At 40.1% G+C, this 22,343-nt stretch overlaps 3 protein-coding genes across 3 annotated transcripts in view; 2 read left to right on the forward strand and 1 right to left on the reverse strand.

The window, feature by feature from the left end:
- Window positions 1-4,640, forward strand: part of LOC137792512 (neuronal acetylcholine receptor subunit alpha-7-like) — a 32,824-nt gene extending 28,184 nt beyond the window's left edge. Inside the window, exons 7-9 of the mRNA XM_068588246.1 lie at window positions 425-511; window positions 2,164-2,273; window positions 2,490-4,640. Of these exons, the coding sequence (XP_068444347.1) occupies window positions 425-511; window positions 2,164-2,273; window positions 2,490-3,107 (815 nt within the window). The 3' untranslated portion in view covers window positions 3,108-4,640. The remainder of the gene's footprint in view (window positions 1-424; window positions 512-2,163; window positions 2,274-2,489) is intronic.
- A 9,213-nt stretch (window positions 4,641-13,853) lies between these two features.
- On the reverse strand, window positions 13,854-17,401 carry si:ch211-175m2.5 (uncharacterized protein LOC568697 homolog). Its single transcript, XM_068588286.1, has 5 exons — window positions 17,267-17,401; window positions 17,025-17,183; window positions 16,829-16,928; window positions 16,098-16,228; window positions 13,854-15,901 (listed from the first exon to the last, which is right to left on the reverse strand). The coding sequence occupies exons 1-5, from the start codon at window positions 17,318-17,320 to the stop codon at window positions 15,611-15,613; spliced, it is 735 nt and encodes a 244-aa protein (XP_068444387.1). The 5' UTR covers window positions 17,321-17,401; the 3' UTR covers window positions 13,854-15,610.
- A 416-nt stretch (window positions 17,402-17,817) lies between these two features.
- polr2g (RNA polymerase II subunit G) lies at window positions 17,818-22,337 on the forward strand. Its single transcript, XM_068588298.1, has 8 exons — window positions 17,818-17,956; window positions 18,294-18,403; window positions 18,884-19,043; window positions 20,791-20,841; window positions 21,170-21,235; window positions 21,552-21,623; window positions 21,718-21,751; window positions 21,972-22,337. Exons 1-8 carry the CDS (start codon window positions 17,945-17,947, stop codon window positions 21,983-21,985), a joined length of 519 nt encoding a protein of 172 aa, XP_068444399.1. The 5' UTR covers window positions 17,818-17,944; the 3' UTR covers window positions 21,986-22,337.
- The last annotated feature ends 6 nt before the right edge of the window (window positions 22,338-22,343 follow it).

Consider the following 22,343-nt stretch of genomic DNA (forward strand, 5'->3'; position numbering starts at 1 on the left):
AGAAATACAGTCACAACTAAACACTGATGGACACACATAATGCACACTCACAAACTTATGCATGCATATTTGTCTTCATGAATCATACAGCGAGCAGTGAATGCATGCATGTCAAATCCCCTCAGAATAATTGAATTTCAAAACAAGAGGCTTGCTACTAAATCTATTTTGCAAGTCTAACGCACCAGAGAGTTTTGATAATTAGCCAGCTAGCTACAAAGTCAAAGTGTGTGAGGGATTTCTGGAGCTGTAGCCTACCGTGCACAGGGGATCCCGCAGCCGATAAATGGTTGTAGTCATGAGAACGTAACTGATAACATACATATGTAATTACAGGAATGATTTCATACACCGGAGATCCCAGATCACATAAATATGTATGTGCTCATGTTCTCTGTCTCTCTCTCTTGATCTCTGTCTCAAGGCATCACGGTGCTGCTTTCGCTAACTGTCTTCATGCTTCTGGTCGCAGAGATCATGCCTGCCACGTCTGACTCTGTTCCTCTCATCGGTGGGTTATATTTATCTGTTTGTGTACATGCAACATGCTTAAGCAGGCATGAATGTAGAATCACCTCCTGGTGATTCCTTTCTCGTGGAAGTGACACAGGCATGCCTCCGAAGACATGTTTTCTGCAATATATCTCACCAGAGCTATTCCTGAACAGACTTTTCTGAAAATACATTCTGTATAAAGTTAATAAAAAGTGTGTATGTGTGTGTGTGTGTGTGTGTGTGTGTGTGTGTGTGTGTGTGTGTGTGTGTTTTGACATGCTTTGAATTATAACTGAAGTCCTGTAATGTTTCACATCAGTTTCACTTGATCAAAGTGAAATATATTGTATGTGTACATTATATGAGTGTATTACTGTGAGTATGGTTTGGTTGTGCTGCACATGTTCAACACTACGTCAATGCAATGATAACTGCCCTAACTCCAAAAGGCTTGACAAATGCTTCATCAATAGAGTGATTCATCTGTGTTTTTTATCTCCCTCGACCTCAACACAAGGCCAACTGGGACACTTTTAGCAGCCTTGTTAAAATGACTCATGCCTCTTTACAACACAGTGGCTGAAAGTGAATGTGAGTTATTGTAGCTGCTTGAGCTTGACCCTAATATATAAAGCCAGTGTTCAACAGGGCATCATCAGCCCGAATCACCAGATAAGCATAGCGTGTGCATTTCATTTTAGCTAATTTAGTTAGACTGGTTTTTTTTTGTATTTTCTATTTCAAGACCATTTGGCTTCATTTTAGTTCTGTTAAGCCTTAATTCATTTAGAATGTAGTTCTAATAGTAAGGATTTTTTGACCAAATGTCTCATGGTTATGTCTTGAATTGTACATCCTATCTGTAGGCAGTTTTTCTCTGACTCTTTTTCCATAAAGCAGTCAGGACAAGGCAAATTCCTTCCACTTTATTTTCCATGATCCTAACAAATAAGGTGAAAGTACATGGGCACAGTGTATGCCTATGCTGTCATCTGCTCAAGAGAGGGACAAATTGAAATACAACCAATTTAGGTCATATTCACATGAAGATTGACTCTGCAGCACTTTGTGTGTGTGTGTGTGTGTGTGTGTGTGTGTGTGTGTGTGTGTGTGTGTGTGTGTGTGTGTGTGTGTGTGGGTGTGGGTGTGTGTGCGCATGTTTGCTATGCTAGGAAAAAGCAGTGTTCAGTTAATTCTCCCCTCCCTGCTGTGGCTGAAGACCCTCCAGAACATCTCAGAATACTGAGAGAGATGTCCCTCCAGAACATCTCTCTCTCTCTCTCTCTCTCTCTCTCTCTCTCTCTCTCTCTCTCTCTCTCTCTCTCTCTCTCTCTCTCTCTCTCTCTCTCTCTTTATCTCTCTCTGTCTCTCTCTCTTATTCACCCCTAGTCTTTGTTTTGTCACAATTTTTGCACATTCCCTATTTCAGTGCAAGTGTGCATCTTCCCCAATGGCAATATAACTTCTTGCTTAAATTGATCAGACTTGCTTTCCTTTCATGTTACAGTGTGAAATCAACCTATTTTTTGGAATTAACTCAAGCTTAATGTTTCACTTGTTGGAACATGTGTATTAACTGTGACCATGGGTTAGTTCAAGGGAGGGAGCATGACCTTATTTGAATCTCTGAGCCAAACTAAAAAAAAATTTATGTTTTGTCTACGGCAGCCCAGTACTTTGCCAGCACCATGATGATAGTAGGGATGTCTGTGGTGGTGACAGTTATAGTCCTGCAGTTTCACCATCATGACCCTCATGGAGGCAAGATGCCCAAGTGGGTGAGTGACTGAAAGTTATTGAATCAGAAAATCATCACTATTGTCATTGATAACATGAATACTTATCTATGTATGAGTGTGATTGTGTGTGTGTGTGTGTGTGTGTGTGTGTGTGTGTGTGTGTGTGTGTGTGTGTGTGTGTGTGTGTGTGTGTGTGTGTGTGTGTGTGTGTGCGTGTGTGTGTGCACGCCACTGATGCTCCATCTCTTCACTCAGGTCCGGGTGGTCCTGCTGAACTGGTGTGCTTGGTTTCTCCGTATGAAACAACCTGGTGATGAGCGCAAGCGGCCTGGTTACAAGTACAGTCACGCCTCCCAGCACCACTCCAGCTCCGGCTCTATAGAGATGGGCACTGTTCCAAGCCTCACGATGCCTCTTTCGCAGACATCATGCCCACCGTGCCCCACAGGTACCTCCAACGGTTCCATGAGCCTCTACTTTGGCAATTACCAGCCCATGGAAGGCTCACACTGCCCGTCTTCTAGCGACTCTGGGGTGGCGCTAGGTGGGCGTGCCCACGGCTCCCCAAGTGATGAGGCTGAGCCATCTGGAGGAGTTGGCAGTGGTGTCGGAGGCATGGGGATGGGAGTTGGACCTGGGTTGGGAGTCCCCCCACCAGAGATCCAGCGCATCTTGGAGGAGGTGTCGTACATAGCCCAGCGGTTCCGGGACCAGGACAGGGCTGAGGTCATCTGCAGCGAGTGGAAGTTTGCAGCGGCGGTGGTAGACCGGCTGTGCCTGGTGGCCTTCTCTCTCTTCTCCATCATTTGCACCTTCACCATCCTCATGGCAGCACCCAACTTCATAGAGGCTGTTTCCAAGGACTTCACATAGCTAACTGCAGCAGCAGGATAGAGTGAAGGAAGATGGCAAGAGCTCAGGGTGAAATAAGAGATTGAGAAAGAAAGTGCATGGGGGTAAGGGAACAATGAAGGGTGCCAGATGTGGTCCCCTACCAATAGTCTGGGTACCCATGCTAGGCCACATAGTGTTTTATTTGAAAAGATTAACTCTCAAAACTTAAGAAAGTAAATGGAGCCTTGCCAAGTTGTCATGTAGTCAATTAAAGCCAAAAAGGAAACAAAATATGTATGATCGCTAAGTAAGTAATTACAATGACAAATCATTATGTTACATTAGCACATTCCAAATTAAGACTAGAAACGGATATTATTTGTTCCACTATTTGTTGATGTTGGAAACCAATTGTTGCTATCAAGAAGAGGAAAATAAGTTGGACATGCTGACTAAAAAACAACCCTGGGAGACGATCAGCAAAAGGTTGGGAATCAGGAGGGCGATGCATAGTTATACTTCTTTACATTGAGTAAGATATCAATAAGTGAACAATTAAGTGGCAGCTATTCATCTTTTCCCTGACAACAGTGTTAATATCATTGTTTTATCTGCAGTATTAATAAAAAAAACTGCTTAATTTACTGATAATGACTCACACAGCACCACAGCCCACCTCATTGCCTCACCTCAACTCTCTTTGTCCTAAGTGTACAAATCTACTCAGACACGTATGTAAAGATATCCCCTCTGTCTGAGTTCATAATGATGTTAAGGTTAGTTATTAATATGAAATGTTTCACTGTGAACTTTATTGTTTTTACGTTTGCGCAATTTGATCAACAGAGCATTGGATTCCGTTATTTTCTTTAACATAATTATAGAGGCATTTTCTTTCTTCATCACAGTAGGAATGCTTATTTAGTATCACTTATCACTTTGTCTTGCCTGTTTTTATTTTAGCCAATATAATCTGTTACATAATGAGAACAGTTTGTGACACTGTAATAATGACAGTTCCAATATGTTATTTTAATAAGCACTGTGTTGACCTGTGTGTACTGGTGTTGATAAATAAAACAAAATACACAACACACGTTTCTTTCTAAATGATAGTCAAATACTGTATGTACGATGCGCAGTACATCGTTTAACCATGTGGTCTGACACTGTACAAGTCATTAAGTTAACTGTAGTAAACAGGTCAAGCAAAAGTTGTCCAAATACTGTAAATCCATATCTATGTATCTTACTGGACTTCACTGTACATACGTGATCACTAAAGGTGAAGAGTGACTTTTGAATCCCTGGCACAGAGACAATGGCCATGAGGTCCGACTGCAGGAAGAAAACCTCACAACCCCATCGGACACCATATTGCTGCAGAATATACTGCAGATTTATAAAAGGCCCTTTGGTGGAAGTAAGTTTTGTCCATGTTTTGTAGAGGGAGCCAAATGACGGATTCACATAACAAAGTTGTTAACGTGTTTATTGCCAGCTCCACCTCCCAGCCTCCTCTTTGCATTAGCCACAGTCATTGATATCTTTATCTCTTTTTCTGTTATTCCAAGTGTGCATTTTTGTCTTTCTATGTGATTAAAGTCTATTTATTCTCTGTATAACAGGCTCTGGATATATCTGTGGGGACAGGGACATATAGTAGAGTAATATACGTTCACTGTGGTAAGTAAATTTTAATAGTAAAGTGTGTAATATGGCATTCATAACATTATCCACAACACAAAATGCTGAAGCTCTTAGATTGTTACAGCTTCAGAATCAAATAAATTCACAGACTTTTGTTTAACGTGCCAGAAGAAACACCAGCCAATGTCGTACAAGTCTGCAAACTCCATCCACAAGTGCATGCTGTTTTACTGCAAGCTGCCAAATTGCAAGAAAACAGATCGGCCTGATGTCTGAATTGCAAAATTAATCAGTATAATACAAAAGATAATGGGAATGATTCATATAACGGGCTGTGAAACAGTTGCATTAATGGAACTATAATGCCATATTTAAAGATGAGTACATCAACAAAGACAATGTCACCATCAGTGTCATCACTGATTATTAGGAAGACTAATGGTATTTGTGTCACAGAGTGCTCTAAGTCCCTCCAGCTTTTATGGCTGTGATACATTCATTATGTTGATAGGGTGGGATGTCAACCCTTTTGAAAAGGTCAAACCGATAAAGAACCTGGTCGGGACAAGACTAATATAATGTGAAGGTTTTCTTAGATAGTCGTAGAAAATAGGAAAGAGGGTCAATTATTGATTTAGAGATAGAATGAAATAACTATCTGAGCTGAAATATGTCCCCAAATAAGCATGCAAGATGAACAATGTGGGTCATGTTTTCTTTCTGTGGTCTAGGAAATATGCTCTGATTTCTTTTTTTTGTGGCCAACAAAAGCTGTCTCTCAACTTCCAGTTGTTTGATGTTCTGTGGATGAACTCCAATAAATAAAAGAAGAACCCATATTACAAGAAGATGCATTCATTCCTTCCAAGTAAAAGTAAACTTCATTGCATTTTCTGCCTTACGTATAGGATCATACTGCTGTTTCTTTTTAAACCACTGCTTTGATATTTAGGCTACATGCATTCTCACAAACAACAAGGTTTAGAAATACTAGGATGAAAGCCAAATACTAATAATTTAATGTATGGAACAAATATAATGCAAATGGTGATGAAAAAGGTGTGCAAGTAGCATGCCATCTACACGATGATTACTAGCAGTTTTTTTATACAGGAAATATATAGTTTTATTTTAGTTTGCAAAACAAGTCTGGAGAAATTACAAATGCTTTAACATTTTAGTTAAAAGGCTACAACTAAAAGATACTGTCATAGTACAGTCAAATCTCCTTTTTGTGAAATTCATAAGGACACTAAAGTGCAGAGTTATGCCTCCTGCACTGTGTCAGTATTCTAATCATTTATTAAAGGAGCATGGGAATAGAAATTAGTGAAACAGTCCATGAAGGACACAGATAAAAATGCAGGAGTTCATGGGCAGAGAGATACGCAGCACTTTGAACCAACTTTCTAAACTGAGATTCAGGAGAAAAGACCTGTATATGTTAAACTGTATGATCAGACATCAGTTAATAGTTACACTAGTTGTGATTTGCAATAATAGTCCTGTAAATAGATGAGCAGCTGCTTGCAACACTATCGTAACCCTATTGCACCATTAAACCAGTATGCCACTTTGAATGTCAATGATTTGCAATGTCTGGTCCTCTGACGTTTTAGAGGGTAGATACTGTCATGTCAATTGTGTGGAGGATGATAAGTCAAAGATGAGAACAAAAAACAAGGAAATCATTTTAGGTAGTCGACAACGGCTAATATAAAGGAAGTAGCTTCAAATGAAAATGGAGAGATTGGACTTAAGAGTACATAGCAACCGGTCAATAGGCCACAAATAAAGAATATTACATAGCTGAGGAAACACAGAGCTGCATGATGGCTCTAAAGGCATTTTGACTGTGAGACAAGCAGTGTCTTTGTACATTGTGTTAAAGGTTAATCCCCCTCTCTCTGTTTTCTTCTGCTTACAGTAGCTACACTCTTGAGGTTGGAGTGTGTATAATCATGTGTGTGTATGTGTGTGGAACAACAAACTGTAAAAGTCTTAATAAACTGAAGTTACTGGAGCCAAAAAGTGCATGCACCATGCTGAGGCCACAGAATCCTTTAATAGTCTAATTATACTCCCCGAAAATGTTTGATTATAGGGTTATGGAGCTACAGTGTGTCTGGGTCAAGATCTGCATGAAACTACAAACATTAATTTAGAATCATTAGGTGATGGCAGCCATCATTTTATGGAGAGTATGAAGCTCCTGTGCAGGAATGTTCATGCTTTGCACAAGGATGAACCATGCACCATTTAAAGGGAGAAACATTTAGAACTAGTAAGATATTATAAGATTTTGCAGGATCACTCAATATATAATTGTCAAGATTTAAATTTGGTTGCCTTTGCACAACGTGCTAATAAAATAGGGAAATATACAGAAAATCCAATAACCGAAATTAAGATTCCAATGATATTTCCACTACCGGAGAAAGTTATTTCGGTATGTGTGCACATCACTCTTGAAGCCAGACACCAGAGAAATAAGTGTCGAACTTAGACATCAAGTCGAGCTTCCCCAAAGACAATGAATGGGAGACTGATTTTTATTTTTTATACCCATATGAGCTGTATTCCATTGTAGTGTTCTCAGTTCTGAAATAGAAAATGTCCTCAGATACATTTCCCTTGGGGCTCTCAGTGTGTATACTTGATGACATCAGAATTCAACTTGTAACACTTGTTTTGGGGATTTTGAGCGTTGTTCATGCTAATATTCTTTCACTGTCTCAGACAATAGAAATGACATGTATTGACTTTGAAAGTGCACATTGTTCCCTTTTTCACTCGACCACGGTCACCTTCACTGATGGAACAAAACAAGGTGGAAGGACGTCAGAGTCGTCTTGGTACACATAAACAACAAACATCACTGGAGGCAGGAAGCGTCAAGGACACCCACAATGCTGCAGTCACAAACTGAAAGTAGGAGGAGACACACCCGCAGACAATCTCAACTCCCACTGACAAGAGCCCGAACTAGGACCGCTTCAACCTTTCTCTCACTCGCCAGTCTGACCAAATTTTAAGGGCAATTATAAATGCTAGGAGTTATGACATGTTAAATGTTGTTAATGCCTGAAATAATAATACATCAGTACAGACTTTGACAAAATAAGTTTACACCAGAGATGATTTTTTTTTACCACAAGTGAACCAAGCGAACATTGTAAGATGGAAAGTGTGAAAACGTGTTGCTGATCAAATAAATCTTATCGGTTGATTGTGGGACTAATAAAGACTTATCTTATATTACTTGTGCAATGTTTGTGTGTGTGTGTGTGTGTGTGTGTGTGTGTGTGTGTGTGTGTGTGTGTGTGTGTGTGTGCGTGCGTGCGTGCGTGCGTGCGTGCGTGCGTGCGTGTGTGTGTGTGTGTGTGTGTGTGTGTGTGTGATGTAAACACATGTACAACATTGTTTTTGTGGCTGCAGCAATTATGAGCACAATGGTGTTTGTCACGAGGGAGAAGACAAAAGATATTCCAAATCCGTTTTAACCTTATTATTCAGGAATTTGGGGAATACATATTAAAGCATTGTACACGGATTAATTAGAAATCTGTTTGTTCTTTTTATCCTCTGAGACGTGACAATTTTATCAGTGATCAGAGCATAACAGGGGGGAGAAGGTGTAGGCTCAGTTAGCACAGGAATAAAACACAATTTGCACATTCAGATAAACTTCTCATGAAGCAAACATCATCTTTATCCATTTATGAGTACTCTCAATTCTCCAATTCATCAATCTATAATTTATTTTATTTTAATATGAAGTCGGTAAAGTGTAAAGTGTGAAATGATGCAACAAAAACAGAGAAATCCTTAGGAAAATTGGTCTTTGTTAGCATTTCGTTTATGCTATTATGTACAGATGCAAATCATTTATTTTTTCCCAGACAGGATTTCCTCTGATCCTGATCTACACAACTTTTTACCTTTCCCCAACCTCTGCCCTGTTTTTCATGTCTTGTTATATTATGCCGTACATTGTGAAATCAGATAACAGTCTTGGGTAAAATAATTCATTGGAACAGATGTGTTTGCCTAAATCTCATCAACACTGCCTGGTATACATAGCAAACTCCCTGTGAGGAAGAACAGCTCAGCTGCCAGACTCAGGCTCCTGAGATGACAACATGTAAACAAGTATTACTGTTGTGTTTGTTTTGGGGGTTTTATTTCAGGCCAGCTTCAGGAAGCTTGATGATGAGCCGAGGTGGTAACGTGGCAAAGTGCATGACAAGGTGCCTGGATGCCTCACATACAAGCAAGTACAAAACCGAGCTGTCATTACCAGTTGCACACACCCACACATAAACACAAATATGCTCGCACACCAACATGAACACGTTCACACACGCTGTGCATGGTGGGGGCCTGAGCGAGACCAGATTGCATGTACGAGAGTGTGAAATGGTCAGACTGCTGAGCCCAGCGTGCAGCTGATGTATACTTCACAGGGAATCAAAAAGTTATGAACCAAAAGTTATTTTTATGGGAATACGGGTTCAATCTGTGATGGTAAATAATGCAACTGCAGTAGATGATAAACTGTAAGTAAATTATGTTGAAATCCAAACAATAGGTCAAGGGAGCAATGGGGCAATCTGGGGAAAGGGCAGGAAAATAATGAAATCCATTAAAAAGTTATGTGTTGAAGCTCAATGGCAAAGGAGTATTGCTGAATCCAATATGGCAACAGCGTCAGCCGGCTGAACCGCTGGCCCAGAATTATTATTTTAAATAAATATGAAGCTCTCATTGTGTGTATGTGTGGCAGGTGGGTTGTAGCCGAGTTGGTCCCAGCAGTTAAGTATTATTTCGCCCTGAACACATTCAGAGACCAGACCTGTGATAGAGGAGTAGAGGATGGACTCAATGATGGCAGTGTAGAAGTGCACATCATGGTCTTTGGCAGGTTGAACTTATTCTGTTGAATAGAATATCCTCTGCTGAGCCTTCTTGGTGATGGAGCTTATGTTCAGTTCCCACTTGAGGTTACGATCGAGTATAAGAAGCAGAAGGACTCCACAACGTCGACGAGGGAGTCACACAGTGTGATAGGTGCGGGTGGGGCTGCTTTCTTGTGGAAATTTGTCCAGTGCTTTTTGAGCGTTGAGCTATAGGTTGTTCAGGCCGCACCAGGTCACCAGATGTCGATCTCCCCTAGGTAGGCAGACTCATCCCCACCAGATAGGAGTCCAATGAGTGGTGGTGTCATCTGTGAACTTCAGGAGCCTAATGAACTGGAGGTGTAGCTGTTGGTGTACAGCGAGAAGAACAGATGGGTGGTTGAGAGGCACGGGTCCCTGCTGATCTGGGGGAGGGTGACCTGGTGAACTGGAGCTGATGGATGGGGTCATAGGTGATGGCGTCAGGACTGTCCTATTGTCCCTCAAAGCGACAGTAAAATTTGTCCAGTTGGTTTGCCCAGCGGAGGTCATTCGTGGAGTGGGGGGCTTTAGGCTTGTAGTTGGTGATCTGTCTGAGACCTTTCCAGACAGAAGTAGAGTCACTTGCTGGGGGCTGGTGTTGCAGTTTCTTAAAGTACTGTCATTTAGCATCTCTCGCCGCCTTGGTAAACCAGTTTCTTAAAGTACTGTCATTTAGCTTCTCTCACCGCCTTGCTAAACCTGTATAATCTCTAGACTCTAGACTAAAGCAACCATCAAGTTCACATTGATGGTTTTGAGTGATTTCTGTGAAATTTGGTACAGCCATTGATGTCCGAAAACAATGAAATGAGTGCCCAAAAGCCAAAGCAACTATTACTCAGCCAAGGAGGTTCTCATGTGATGTTTTCTTTAGTTATTCATTCTGGTTTAATTTAATTAAGCTGCGATTCATTTCAGTGGGGGACAGCCTGAATGCTAATGAGACACATCGCCAAATGAAAAAGCAGAAACAGGGTTGGCCGGAGAGGCAATGTTGTCATCCATCAGTCTCATCTCCTCTCACTTTCATTGGTTGTCCTGACAGAGCAGAGCCCCTCCTCTTTGTGGCCCAGAGGTCTGGATAAATGTTTACTCGGCTCCATCCGCAGGCTGGAACCAAAACATGAGTTTTATATGTGAGACGTGTAAATCCCCTCAGTAGCGATATGGCAGCAATTAAACAAGTCAAGCGGTATTCATATTCATGGGACACTCCAACAAATGAGCACTGCGTTTGCAAACGCGTCTGGCGAGCGATCATTTTGCCAAGTTTCAAGGACAACAGAAAAGGCAGACTTCTAAAATAGAAGCCATTTTACATTTATGGCGTGTACATCACACTTTTGATTGCTTCATTGACACGAACCGGACTGCTCTTTCACCATGAAATTACATTTTCCTAAAGAAAAAATAACACACAAATGCGCAAAGCAAACATACACTATACAACACAGACACTGACTACAAAACAAGCACAGACAGACAGACAGACAGACAAACAAACTAAAAACAGTACAAGCATGAATCTCTCTCTCTCTTTCAGCAGCAAATATGAGATGATGGCATGACCCATAATCCGCAGGCATGAAGTAATCTGAGCGAATGTGCATTTGGATTATGAGTCTGGAACAGTCTAATCTGAAACACTTCTCAAACTGGTTGATTGAGAGGTCAGGAAAGAGCTTCTGCCTTGTGGAGAGGCAGTGTATTCAGTATTTGCCCCAGTGTTAATGAGTAACACAGGATATATCACTGGGATTCAAGGCCGCAAACGTGTTCTACAAATTCAGATGGACAATATCTGCTGGAGCAGTTAAGTGAATGTGTGGATCTTGGATCCTATAGTGCTGTGTTTACCTCTCCTGTTGGCAGTTATTGAGCATAAAACTTGTAACTATACTAATACAAGCGTTCAATGTATTCAATGAAAACATCAGCCGTGATCTCTCTGATAACCTGCAGAGCAATACTGGTGTAGTAAGCTATTAACACACGTTCAGAAGAATATGTATAGCACTTCTGTATTAAAGCTAATTGTCTTATGCCGCTAAATGAGGTCTCTCCAGGTAATTTCACTCATCATGTGAGAGTCTGAAAGATTTTTTAGGATATGTTGGTCTATTGGTCCACCACTTTAATTTGGACTAAAATATCACAACAGCTATTGAACTACAGATACTTAGATACTAAAGATATAGATATATGGCCACAAGCCACTCTGAGCACGCTGAACATTTGTGAGCACAATGATCACTTTAATTCATGCACTGGTGCAATATTCACTTTAAGAATATTTTAGTACTTTGTATAAATTATTATTCCATGTGTACATTTTTTAATTCCATCTGTATATTTTATTCCATCTGTACATATAATATTCTTTTTTACTGCAATTTTTTTTCATTAATCTGTTTATTACCGTTCAACTGTTTATTTATATTACTTGTTTCTCATATCTTATTACTTATTACATGTGAGCAGTGCTACTGTAGTCCTGTAATGTCCCACTAAGGGACTAATAATGGATTTTCTTGTCCTATCTTATCTGTAGTGGGGGTGAATGACTTTTATTGATGAGTTTGATATTCTATTTTTTGAATAAGAGAGCACTTTTTCTCACATTTATTTGTTGCTGTCCATTGGCTGCATTACGCACTTGCTTGAAACTGTGCACTGCCGAAAAAACAACGCTGTTTAGAAGTAGTGGGACCACAAATTTTGAAGTAGGCAAATGAACACTCACACACACAGAGGGATGAGAGACGGTGAGTGCAGACAGAAGCATATGTGCATGTTTTACACAAGGCGTAAAAACAGCACTCGTGTACTCTTGTATGACACATTTAGTGAGAAAGAAAACATGTATGGGGGATGCTTCTGCGTGTGTAACAGAGGATTACAGGATAGACATACATTGCATACATTTACCATCTACCATAAATTGGTGCATAAGAATTAACCACAATGCAGGAAATAAAGAGTTTGATGGCTGTTGCTGCGTTTGTGCCACTTTGTCCCATTTATCCCTTATTGTTCTATAAAAAAGAAAGTGAGTGAGACTTGCGTTTCGGAATACATGTCATAACTACATTGCATTCTGTGTATCAGTGTAACACATTTTCAGCTCCAAGCAGAGGCTCTTATACCTCAATCTGACCTTTTTACTTTAGCCTATTTCTATAGATGTGTTGCCTTTTGCAATGTGTCACAGCTGTGTGACTGACTTCATGCTCTATCTCTGATGTAGTCCACAGGGATTAGACTAGTAAAGGGACAAGTAGATCAAATGAACACAGCTGCAAATGCACACACACACACACACACACACACACACACACACACACACACACACACACACACACACACACACACACACACACACACTCACTTTGCTAGAGTATGTAAATGACTGGCCACACACATTAACACGACACTGTGCATATGCATGTGCGCAGACTCTAAACTGGAACTGACACAAAAGATAAAGGGCTCATCCTAGTGTCTGACCATTTACTAATGTCCCATATGTGCTCGCTTGGTTAGAATTCAACCCTTATGTCTGTCTGCATTTTCTTCAATGAGTCACAAAGTGTGAGTGCATGCCTTGTGTGTAAATAGAGCATTAAGGTTCAAGGAAAAATCTGTCTAAAAATATAATTACTGATCATTTTTATTTATCTCAAGCTTTATCTAAAGCCGAGAAACACTGTCTGCTGTCAAACCAAATTACTACATAATTATAAATCTCATTATAAATAATGTGAATTCCATTGAAGTGAAACTTCTGAGTAGAAAAGTGATTCTTATCTATTCAGATTTTGAAGGAATTTTTGCTGTGAAAAAATCGGATTGCTGTGAAATATTGCAATTTGTATGCTAACTCTGCTCAGACATTTCTGTACGTTCCTGGATGATGAACATGTCTTTAACATGTTGCTACAGCTCCTTACTTTAAGTCCACCCACATGGAAGTTAAGCTTCATAAATGATGTCTATTTCCCTAGTGGTCTTTTTTTCCTTTGACCCACAACCACATTGATCCTGTTGGTGCTCTTTAGCTCTTCTCTCCAGCTCTCTCTTACGCAGCCATTATCGTGTGTGTATCACGACCTGTTTTAATCTATATCTTCAGACTTCCCTGACAGTTTGCAACAGAAATACAATCACATGATGAGTTTTTATGTGATCTATTTATTTTCTGTCCTCGACTTGAAGAGTTACAACATAAGGGACAACAAGGCAGTAACACACCATAAATGAACCTTGTCTGGAGCCTGTTGTCTCCTTTTACGAATAAGAGAGATTGGGGTCAGGAGGGTTGAGGCCTGATGAGGAGTTTGAACATGAGAAGTTATTCAGACATATGAAGCGTACTACGGGTGATAAGGACCGGACTGGAGAAGCCCTGAGAGGAAGAATCCGTCTGATTAACGTTGATAGATTAGCTTCAGACGATTTAACGATGTGTCTCAAGCTCAGATGAATTCAACGTGAGCCTGTGCATACCTATAGCGTCTCACTGAAGAAAAGCTTGAGTTTGGATGACTTTGAGGTTGTGAGTCAACATGTTAATCCCAATACATTATTATTTTGATTCTTTGGACTGAGCTGTCATTCATCAGAGCTTAGTTCACAACCAAACACATTTTCTCAACTGTTAATATCTGTAAATCAAGCATTTTTACAATCCACACACTAAAAAAAAGAGAATACGCATACGTGCTCTCATTGCAACAGTATTTTTAACTTCAGCATCACTCACACACACACACACCAAGGTAAAACCTTAGGTGACGCTTGGAGTCATGTTTGTCTTGTATCTCTGAGGATAACAGACAGCGCGGGGAACATCAGCACTAAAAGTAGGTTGCCAGAAAATAAACTTTGGGAGAAAATGTTGTTTAGCACACAGAAATGAGATCAGGAACAGTGATTCATCACATAATTGAAAAACAACTACAAAATGACAGCTAAGATTGCCACAATCATGTGTGAGCTTACTGTAAATAATAATAGAAAATACATATTTTGTTCCCTCTACTGTGTGCGGACTAATGTCCCTCATATGCAGCTCTTATGAGGTAAAACTTCACAATAATCTTTAAATCATAGTTTAACAGTGTACACATGCACACAATGTGTGCATGGGTGTGGTGCCATCTGGTAGTGATACACAGTACTTCACCAACATTTTGTGATTTTTTCAATTTTACTTGTCCCACCACTGACTGTCCTGCCAGAAGTGAGATGTGATACAGGTGATGTGGTCAAATAAACTATTTCCAAAGAAAAAAAAAGTTAAAGTCAAAAGTATAAATGCTAACTCTTTCATATTATCAAGAAAAATATTTATTTAATATATTTATTTATTTAAAAAGATAAGAGAAAAGGCTTTGAGAAGCAGTTTTATACTTAGGAACACAATCTAACTAACTAGCATTGCTGTGCACAATATCAGTAACGTATTAACACTCTTACTGGTTGTCACTGTAACAATGCATTGAGTAACACAGAGCACTCAACTTGTGAACCAGGAAATAAAGAGCTGGCTTGAGATTCGGGTTATTATGTTTCGTAAAACACAAACATGAAGTTCGAAGGCAGTTTTAGTCAATTATATGTAATAGAGAACCAGCAGCAAAACAAATATATTTTCCCCGATATATGGCCACCAAAGCCGCCAATAATTCTAAAGTCACACAATCAAAAAGGATTTAGATCAAAACACCAACAACACAAACACATTCACCGGAAGGTACAAATCAAAGTCAGATGGTCTCTTTCATGCTTCTTTGTCATGTAAATGATCAACATTTACATCTACAGCACATCTACTGAGGGGAGCTTGGCTAAATCTTCAATTCTCCATGCTATGTTCAAAGTGAAGTGGCAGCAGAAAATTCTGATTGATTTGAGGCATTTCTTAAAATGTAAATGATCTTGCCTGTATTGCTATTCCCCTTTCACTTTGCCTTTGTCCTTGCTCTTGTCCTTTGGTATGCGGCCCATATTATAAAATTCTACATTAGGCCTCATGTCGGTGAGGTGGGCGAGCCGGTTTGACATGGCGAAGAAAGCAGCGATGGCAGCGATGTCCCAAGCATCCTCGCGGTCAAAGCCCACTTCCTCCAAAGACTGGAAATGTTGCTCTGTAATGGTATCGCTGCGACACACAGACATCGCAAAGTCCAGCATGGCGCGCTCCCGGGGGGACAGCTCGGCATTCTCATAGTTAACAACGACCTTCGTGAAAATAGGGAGGTAAAACATTAGACACAGTGGGAAATGTAAGTGATTTAAATGAATACACTTTTTAAAATCACCAATTCAAATCTGATTATTAAACTGCCTGATATAACATAACTACACATTTGTGACAGCTACAGTGTATGAGAAAAAGCAAAGCAGTGGCAAGTAAAATCAATTAAAACGTTTTTACCTGATCAGAAAGAGTAGGTTTCTTAGAGTAGATGCGGTGCAATGCACTGTGGGATACCACACAGTAAAGACATTTGTTGTGGATACTCGTGGCTACTACAATCAGCTCGCGATCTGCCTTGGTCAATCGGCCTGGAAGACAGGAGACATCATATTGATGTTAAAACAATAACACTGAATTAAAATTATGTTCAGTAGAGCTGTTTCAGTTCACATCTATGAGAATGCCGAGGTATAAGTGTTTGATCATGTTGTTTGCAGTACATTTGTATTGTAGGTTGTGAGTGTGAATGCTTCGAGGCCAGTATACTTTCTTATATGTCATTACTTCCCAACTCGAGGTAAAACATATAAATGATGTGTGCAGAGAGCCAAAGTGGCCTGTAAGTAATAGATCCTGTGAAAGACAAGATGCAGTTTGCATTATATAATCTGCATGTCTGATCACCTTTCCACCCTTACACTGGTTGCGCACCAAACCCCACAGTGCAACTGGAAAGCCAAGTAGGGTGCAGCCCTCTAAAAGAAGTCTGCCTACTACCTACAAAATGAAGGCAAATGACATATTGGCTCACTTGAGTGGTGGATGATGTGAAGTCTGACCCTGAAGCCAGATAACGGTATGGTGCAAATGATGCATTGGGCTCAGAGTGGTATATGTATACGGGACCCAGAGTGTTGCACTGATCCCACAGAGAAACATGACAAACACACACACACACACACACACACCTGTCTCTTTGTTCATTAGTTCATTGTAGTAGGCAAAGAATGCCCTGAACTCTGCTGGTCTGTGAGAAAGGGCTTTGAAGACATTGGGCAAAAAGCCCCCCTGGAAAGAAGGAACCGTGAAGCTTAGCAGTTAAAACAGTGTATCTTAGGAGTTGAATGCCTAAATGATACTTTATTTTCTTTATTTTTGTTATACCTTTGACTCCACTTCCTCCATGAGCTCTACTATATCAAAAGGAAGGTCTTTCTTGTAAGGGACTGGATAGCGACTGACGTTCTCCGGGGGCGGATCGCTGGAGAACAACCGAATCCCCGATGTCTTCTGCCGACGCACGCAGACCGATCGGAGCGGCGCCTGGACGGGTGGGAGAGAGAGTCACGCGAGTCACGCGGAAACAGCATTAATAGAGCGCAGGAGAAAGGTAATTCATAACGTACCAGCTGTGTGAACATATGGTGACGAAATAACTTCGAGACAAGATTACTCGTCATTTTGGCCAACACTGCTGCTTTGCTCGAATAACGTTACTTAAAGACTTCTCAGGTTGTTGACGACGGAAGTTTACTTCGTTGATATGTTATGGTTGATAGTGTCGGTCCAGTTAAACAGCCAATCACAGAGTCGTATTGAGTCACACCCATAGACGCCCCCCCCCCTTCTTCTTCTTCATTTTAATTTGCGGCAGACTAGACTCAGCAGCGGCATATTGCTGCCCTCCACGGTACATTTGTAGACATCAATTGTGTGATTCATGTCTAAATCAGCTTTATTGGACATGTGTGTTTACACACACATACGTGGAATTGGAATCTAGTCTCACGTAGCTCTTGGTAGTTATATACATACACAATTTACAATAAACAAGATCAGTATAAAGACCTGTCCCTATACACGGTCTGTCGTCGCTTTCATACACTACCCCTCCTGGTCGCCAGGAGTCAGTATTGAGAGAACTGGTAGCAACAAAAGCCCAGTGATCGATCTACCCCCCGTGACCCGGAAGTGACTGTGCAGTGAACGGTCGCGAATAAGCGCCGTTTTCTGTCAAGACGCTTTGGTTCATTTTTCAAAACAAAAATAAAATTAATTAAGCACAAATCGAATATTACAGCAACATGTTTTACCATGTAAGTATGTGTAATACCCTGCGGGTAAAATCCGGCTATTAGCAGAGTATTTTGGGTTGTGTTTTAATCAATGTGTGCCTAGCTTAACTAATCGGTTAGCGTGACTGTTGGAGCTGAGTAAAACTTTGGAAAGTCCTCAACGCATTGAATTACGTTGTTGTTTTATACCCAGGCAATAATACCATCAGCTCTCTTTGATTAGCCAGATGCAGCGTGGTGGCATCCGTATGATCACATACCATACCTTAAAACAGCATATCATCTATAATATTTTGCGACCCGCATTATCAGTGTAAGCGGTGTCTTATAACGCACGTATTTTCTTTTGTGTTAACAGATTTCTTTGGAGCATGAAATCTTACTACATCCGAGGTATTTTGGCCCAAACCTCCTCAACACCGTGAAGCAAAAGCTTTTCACTGAAGTGGAGGGCACCTGTACTGGCAAGTAAGTGTTTACTGTGACTATTGTGCATCTACAAACAAGTTGAGGCCGTACTTTGACTAAGAAATTGAGTTAATCTGTTATTTTAGTGGAATGCGTAAGTATATTAGGTTGTATTGTAACAGATGTTACTTAAGTGTAGTGAACTTCAAGCATCTGTGTTTGTGTGTGTATACTTTCAGGAACCAGCAGACATACCACAATTTACATTTCTGTCTCCTTCATTTGCGAGAGACAATCTGACAACTTGTGTAATTTTTTTAAATACTTCAGTTTAGCTTAAGTCATTTTAAAATTTTGCCTCTGAAAGACTTTTCCTAAAACTTTAAGTTTTGACTTGACAGTTAAAAAAAACACACGTTCAAAGGCAACAGATTAGGGCCGATATACAGTATTCATGTGCATATGGAAGTTATTAACTTTGCATTTCTATTCCTACATGGACGTATGCATGTAATTGATTGATCTGTGACCCTCATTCAGGTATGGCTTTGTCATCGCAGTCACCACCATTGACAACATCGGGGCAGGTGTAATACAACCAGGGAGAGGGTTTGTCCTCTACCCGGTCAAGTACAAAGCCATTGTGTTCCGCCCATTTAAAGGGGAGGTGGTTGACGCTGTGGTCACTCAGGTCAACAAGGTATGGGACAATACAGTTTACTGTGAATTAAGATGTTTAAGCTTGAACATTTCATATGATGTTATGTGACATTTGACATATTAAGTCTGACATATTGATAGTAATAAATCATCTTGACAAGGCAATGCTTTTTATCTAATTTTCTAATGCCAAAATTTGTACTTTTACTTATGAAAAATAATTGTAAATACCCATATTGGCCGCGTTTCCCAGATTCGTTAAGACGCTCTTAAGCGCTAAGAGCGTCTTAGGAGCGCTCGAAGAGCGCTGTGAAAGACCGACGTGTTTCCCAGAGTCGTTTTTAGCTTAAGACGCTCTTTCACTAAGAACGAAACGTAAGATCGGTCTGGCCCACTCTTAACAGCCTTCTTAGCGACTAAACGCTCACTGCAGCCGCGTCAGGGAAAGTTATATCTGATATTCAAAGGAATAATAAAACCATGCGTAATGATGAATGTGCGCCCACAGCTGCAGAACACTGACGCAAATAGCATAGAAAAATAATAGCATAAAAAGAAAAAGAAAAATATAAAAATAAGAATTTCCCCTGTGTTCCTGTAGCTACATAAATAAAATGAATCATCATTAATATCACTCATTGCGTTTTCACACACATTCGGCATCTGCATATGAGTTTACGTTAGCTATAAAAACATCAACAACCCTGTGGTATTCCATAGATATCAGGGAAACTGACAGGTGCAACTGAACTCTGCTGAACCTCATCAAGAGAGGCTCCACGTCTAAAGGCGTTGCTGAAGTCCACGCGTGAGAGACACCACGGCTGCAATACAGCGTAATCTCGCTGCTAAACAACAGTGTCGCCGTGCGCAAAGCCAGATAGTTCACATAAATACATGTGCGTCAGCACTTCTCCCCACTTAATGTGCTGTCGGACCGGGCTGTCCAGTCCAAGTACCGGCTTCCCCGTGTGGAGATCCAACTCCTTGTCACGCTAGTGTCACAACACATTCATAGGCCAACGTACTGCAATGTTGCCCTCAGCCTGCATTTTTACACAGTGGGGAGCTTCCTGCAGGTGGTGAGGGACGGCACCGGCCTCAGCAAGGCATCGGTTTCACGGGGTGTGGCAGCCGTGACACCGATCCTCCTGCGTCATGCCCGGACACACATCACAATGCCCACCACACGGGACGAGGTCCGCCAGGTCCACCGTGGATTTCATGCCATGGCTGGCAACCCCCGGGTGACTGGTGTCGTGGATGGCACACACACACACACACATACACGCGTAGCGTAATTGCACCTGTGTGTGGGGACTACAGGGTGTTGTGCGTGATTCATGCGCTGATAAAGTGGTGGGTGATCGATTAACCTGGCATCGATTGATTTAGTTTCATCACCACAGCGGTGGACAGCTCCCACTCAGAGCGTCTTAGGAAGCTTCTTTGGCGAGATCTGAAGAAGACAGTTAAGAACGCATCTGGGAAACACTCGTATCTTAGTGCTCCTTTTTAGCGAACCCTTCTTTCGAGGCTTCTTAAGTCCTTAAGAACGATCGAATCTGGGAAACGCAGCCATTATATGTTGGGTCATGAAGTTCTCTACAGATATAGATCACATCTTTTAACTTTATTGTAGTAAATGCGCCTCCAGTGGAGAGTTTGTGCTTCTGCAGTGGTTGATGTTTTGAATAGGTATTAAGTGGGGAATTTCTAAAAATGGGTATTATTTGCTGTTGTGTCTTTATGTAAATTAGACCTACATTTTTCTCTGTTTCTTGCAGGTTGGATTGTTCACAGAAATCGGTCCCATGTCTTGCTTCATCTCTCGCCACGTGAGTCATCATAAAATAGTTGTGACCGAAATGGTTGGCTTTTATAGGATTTTCAAAGTATGTCCTATTTGTTAGAGGTTGACCGATTCATCGGACATGGCCGATAAAATAATTTAAAAAATAAATTGTCATCTATTTATATATGAAATGAATCATTCAACTGTTAGTTTAAATTATTTAACAATTAACTTTTTTCTTTTCAATCCAGCCATGTAACTATGAACTATGAAGCCTTTTTATTTAGGTATTTGTTACTTTATACTGCATTGAAGCGGGCAATTAATAAGGTATCGACTAATTGATTTCACTCTTTTCTCTGTTTTTGCAGTCCATTCCTTCAGAAATGGAGTTTGACCCCAACTCTAATCCTCCTTGTTATAAGACAGTTGATGAGGTAAGACAATTAATGTATTATTACATATTATTAGCTGAAGGTTAAAAGTGTTTCTAATGCAATAGTTGCTGACCAGATCTTGCTTTGTCTTTAACAACATTTTAAAATAAATGAACACGTACAAATCCAGATAATTATAACTGGTGTAAAACCAAGTATTTTTTTTAAAACAAAATATAGTAAAGAGAGTTAAATAAGAGTATAATGCCATACATTATGTATACAAAGTAGTCCTGCCATACTGCTCTTATTATTGTAATTATTATTATTATTATTTTAGTTCCTGAGTCAATGTTATCTTCTCCTCTTTTTTAAGGACATTGTAATCCAGCAAGATGATGAGATTAGGCTAAAGATTGTGGGAACAAGAGTGGACAAGAATGACATTGTAAGTCTTTTTCTTCTTCTTCGAAGTGATGCACTGTATCTTTTTATACGAGAAGTTAAAAACAAGCTTTTTTCTTTTTTCTTTCTTCTTTCAGTTTGCCATCGGTTCTCTCATGGATGATTATCTGGGTGAGTATTATACAGAACACAGTCATACAGATTCTGTATCTGTTTGTCAGATAAGCAGGAATTCATGAAATGCATATATTTATTCAATGTCAAATTCATTTTCACAATAACAAAATGTGATATACTTTCAAAGTGTTTTCAATGGAAAAGTTTTAGTTGACTTGTGTATTTAAAAATGTTTCATAACATGATTGTTGAACTTGCTTTTTTGTATTTCTAGGTCTTGTGAGCTGATTAACCCCAGAAGGAGCACATTTACTTGGGGACATTTTATGTTGTGACTTAGTTTTTTTGTTAAAATTTGTATTTTTATATACTGGTATGGTGACAGGTGGAGAAATCCCATAGAGACATTATTTTAGTATATATATATATAATGTTTTACATTATGTATTTGTTTCATTAGAATCAGTGTAAAAATCTAGGAGAATGCTTGCTTAATCTTAAGCAAGATGGCATACAAGCAGAACATGTATTGTTTATTTGTAGAATTCACAATTTCTATCAACTATGTTTTGTTTTTGTACACTGACTGTGTTTTCTTTTCTTTTTTTTCTCAATGCAATAAAATATTGTTTCTGTTGTATATTTC

The sequence above is a fragment of the Clinocottus analis genome, unplaced genomic scaffold (assembly GCF_023055335.1).
Source record: "Clinocottus analis isolate CAN_PGR_092001 unplaced genomic scaffold, fCliAna1.0.p SCAF_10, whole genome shotgun sequence".
NCBI lineage: Eukaryota > Metazoa > Chordata > Actinopteri > Perciformes > Cottidae > Clinocottus > Clinocottus analis.

Bases quoted from the DNA above. Each gene is read 5' to 3' on its own strand.
- si:ch211-175m2.5 (XM_068588286.1), bottom strand. From the start codon at position 17,320: ATGACGAGTAATCTTGTCTCGAAGTTATTTCGTCACCATATGTTCACA. The intron at 17,184-17,266 runs GTACGTTATGAA...CCACCCGTCCAG, and splicing joins ACCATATGTTCACACAGCTG to GCGCCGCTCCGATCGGTCTG. The intron at 15,902-16,097 runs GTAAAAACGTTT...ATTTTCACGAAG, and splicing joins AACCTACTCTTTCTGATCAG to GTCGTTGTTAACTATGAGAA.
- polr2g (XM_068588298.1), top strand. The intron at 20,842-21,169 runs GTGAGTCATCAT...CTGTTTTTGCAG, and splicing joins CTTGCTTCATCTCTCGCCAC to TCCATTCCTTCAGAAATGGA. The intron at 21,236-21,551 runs GTAAGACAATTA...CTCTTTTTTAAG, and splicing joins GTTATAAGACAGTTGATGAG to GACATTGTAATCCAGCAAGA.